The 2,165-nt window shown below is 39.6% G+C and overlaps 1 protein-coding gene across 1 annotated transcript in view; it reads left to right on the forward strand.

Annotated features, from left to right (window-relative positions):
* MSH4 (mutS homolog 4) overlaps positions 1–1,895 on the forward strand; it is a 35,495-nt gene extending 33,600 nt beyond the window's left edge. The window contains exon 20 of the mRNA XM_018576863.1: positions 1,704–1,895. Coding sequence (XP_018432365.1) covers positions 1,704–1,895 — 192 coding nt within the window. The remainder of the gene's footprint in view (positions 1–1,703) is intronic.
* The last annotated feature ends 270 nt before the right edge of the window (positions 1,896–2,165 follow it).

Raw genomic sequence — 2,165 nt, forward strand, 5'->3', positions numbered from 1 at the left:
AGGGGGGGGGGGGGGTGTTAGTCGTCTGTGCTGTCGCCCTCCCCCCCATGGGATGCCAATATGAGACTGCCTCATTATAGGACGCCCCTGCTTGCAGATCACATAATAACTGGATTTGGGACTTGTTTAGACCGTCATATAGAAGCTTTTAGTTGTAATTTAAGGCCAGGTTATCCCATAGAGTGTTTTCAGCTGATCGGCAGACCATGGACTGAATAAAAAGAAACCGTAAAGCAGATTGATTGTGTAAATCGCACCGCACATAATACAATCTCATTGGTAGATCTATAGGAGATTGTATAGACAGATTGTAATGTGTGTGGTGAGCTTATTACTACTAGCAGGCAGCAAGTAGAGCCCTATATCTAATAAGCAAATGGCTACCCCGATGTACAGATATATCATTAAAAACTATACACAGAAACAAGATTATTAAAACATTAAAACACTTTTATTATGTACACCGAGGTGATCACATTTTCCTGCATATCTGAAATACAAAAAGAATGTAAAAAGACTTTAGTATTACATTATTATCAGTATATCTGATTTGTATAGAACCATGGTCTCCCATGGTGCTGTACTGTGAATGGTAAAAACAAAGGTGATTAATAAAGGTAATAAAAAGATAAAAATAAAATCAGATCAGAAGTATAAAGCAAAACATAAACCGCAATTACAAGATACAATAGGAGAGAAACTTCCCTCCAGTGGACATGTGGACATCTGATTCCAGCTCACCGGGACATGAAACTCGGAATGCATAAACACATTCGTTAGATACATTTTATATACTATATATATATATATATATATTCTGGGGGGTTTTATCTCACATGCAGTTCTCATTTTAGCAGATAATAATCAATACATATTTAATAAGATCACCATTAAGAATTGATCCCTCTGAGCCAAAGATTGACCCATCACTTGGATGGGCAGCCTCACTGGCCAATTCAAATCTATGGAATGTGAAAAGGGAAGGGCAAGTTTTGACACTAACAGGAAGTGCCGAAACTGACAGAAAATCACAGTGATCACATGATCCGGAAGCACGGGTAAAGCCATTGGTGTTTAGAGATCCTTAAAGGGCCATCGTGAGCTAACAGGGAGGGGTTAAAGAGGAACTTTACCCATATCTTCAAAATAACAACAAATAGACCTTTAGAAATGTGTAGTGATGACAATCTACAAACAGATACTTATACATAAGTGCCAGATTTTTATTCTTTGCATTCCTTATTTCTCTTTTCTTTCCCAGTCTTCTGACAGTGGACATTTTTACTTAGGACAGGTTACTAGATCTCCCTTTACTTCCTGGATTACTGGCGCATGTGACTAGGACACATGCACATCATCTCAGGCGAGGAAAATGCCTTTCCCTGAGATCTCATGAGATTTCCCAGCAATGCTCCGCTGATGTAACCTTCCCAGGATGCAATGCTTGGGCATGATTACATCACTTTTGCCAAAGAGGAGCAGGAAGTGGGAAAACAATAATTGTAAGTAAAAGCAAAATGTATGTATTAAACTAATGAATGTGAGATGATTTCATATCAGCATTCAGAGCTGCATGCTGATGTGATTTTTACTCTATGAGGGTAAAGGTCCGCTTTGAGGAATGTACAGCCAAGTTCAAATATATTGTTTGTGAGTTACTGACCGGTCCGTGTTAAACAATAATAAATTCCGTTACCCAACAGCAAAAACAGAGCAGCACCCCGGAGAGCAGGAGAAGGATGGCAGCCTATCAGCTAGCTCTAAGGCTTGTACAGGCAGCAAGGAACTCCAAACTGGACCCTGAGAGTCTGAGGACATACCTGAAACAACTGAAGACGAAATACAATTGTAACTTCACCGCTTCTTGCCATTTATCTACAGAGTCCAGCGGATAAAGACTTGTGGAACGGAGATTGTGTAGCGTATAATGGGCTGTGCAAACAATGCTCAGCTGTCGTTTTGGTTGGGTGCCAACTGATGTAAGAACAAGGACTGAGAATAATTTGTAATAAATGTAACCGAACACCGTTCCATCTTCATTCTTCTAAACCACCCAAATCAGATGGACCTCAATGTTGTCCTGTTCATCTAGTCAGATACATTACAATCGGATTGTACAGTTGGCTATAAAATCTCCTCTGGGTATATAACAAAAATAAAGTTGC

This window comes from Nanorana parkeri, unplaced genomic scaffold (genome assembly GCF_000935625.1).
Source record: "Nanorana parkeri isolate BGI_ZX_2015 unplaced genomic scaffold, ASM93562v1 scaffold79, whole genome shotgun sequence".
Taxonomy (NCBI): domain Eukaryota; kingdom Metazoa; phylum Chordata; class Amphibia; order Anura; family Dicroglossidae; genus Nanorana; species Nanorana parkeri.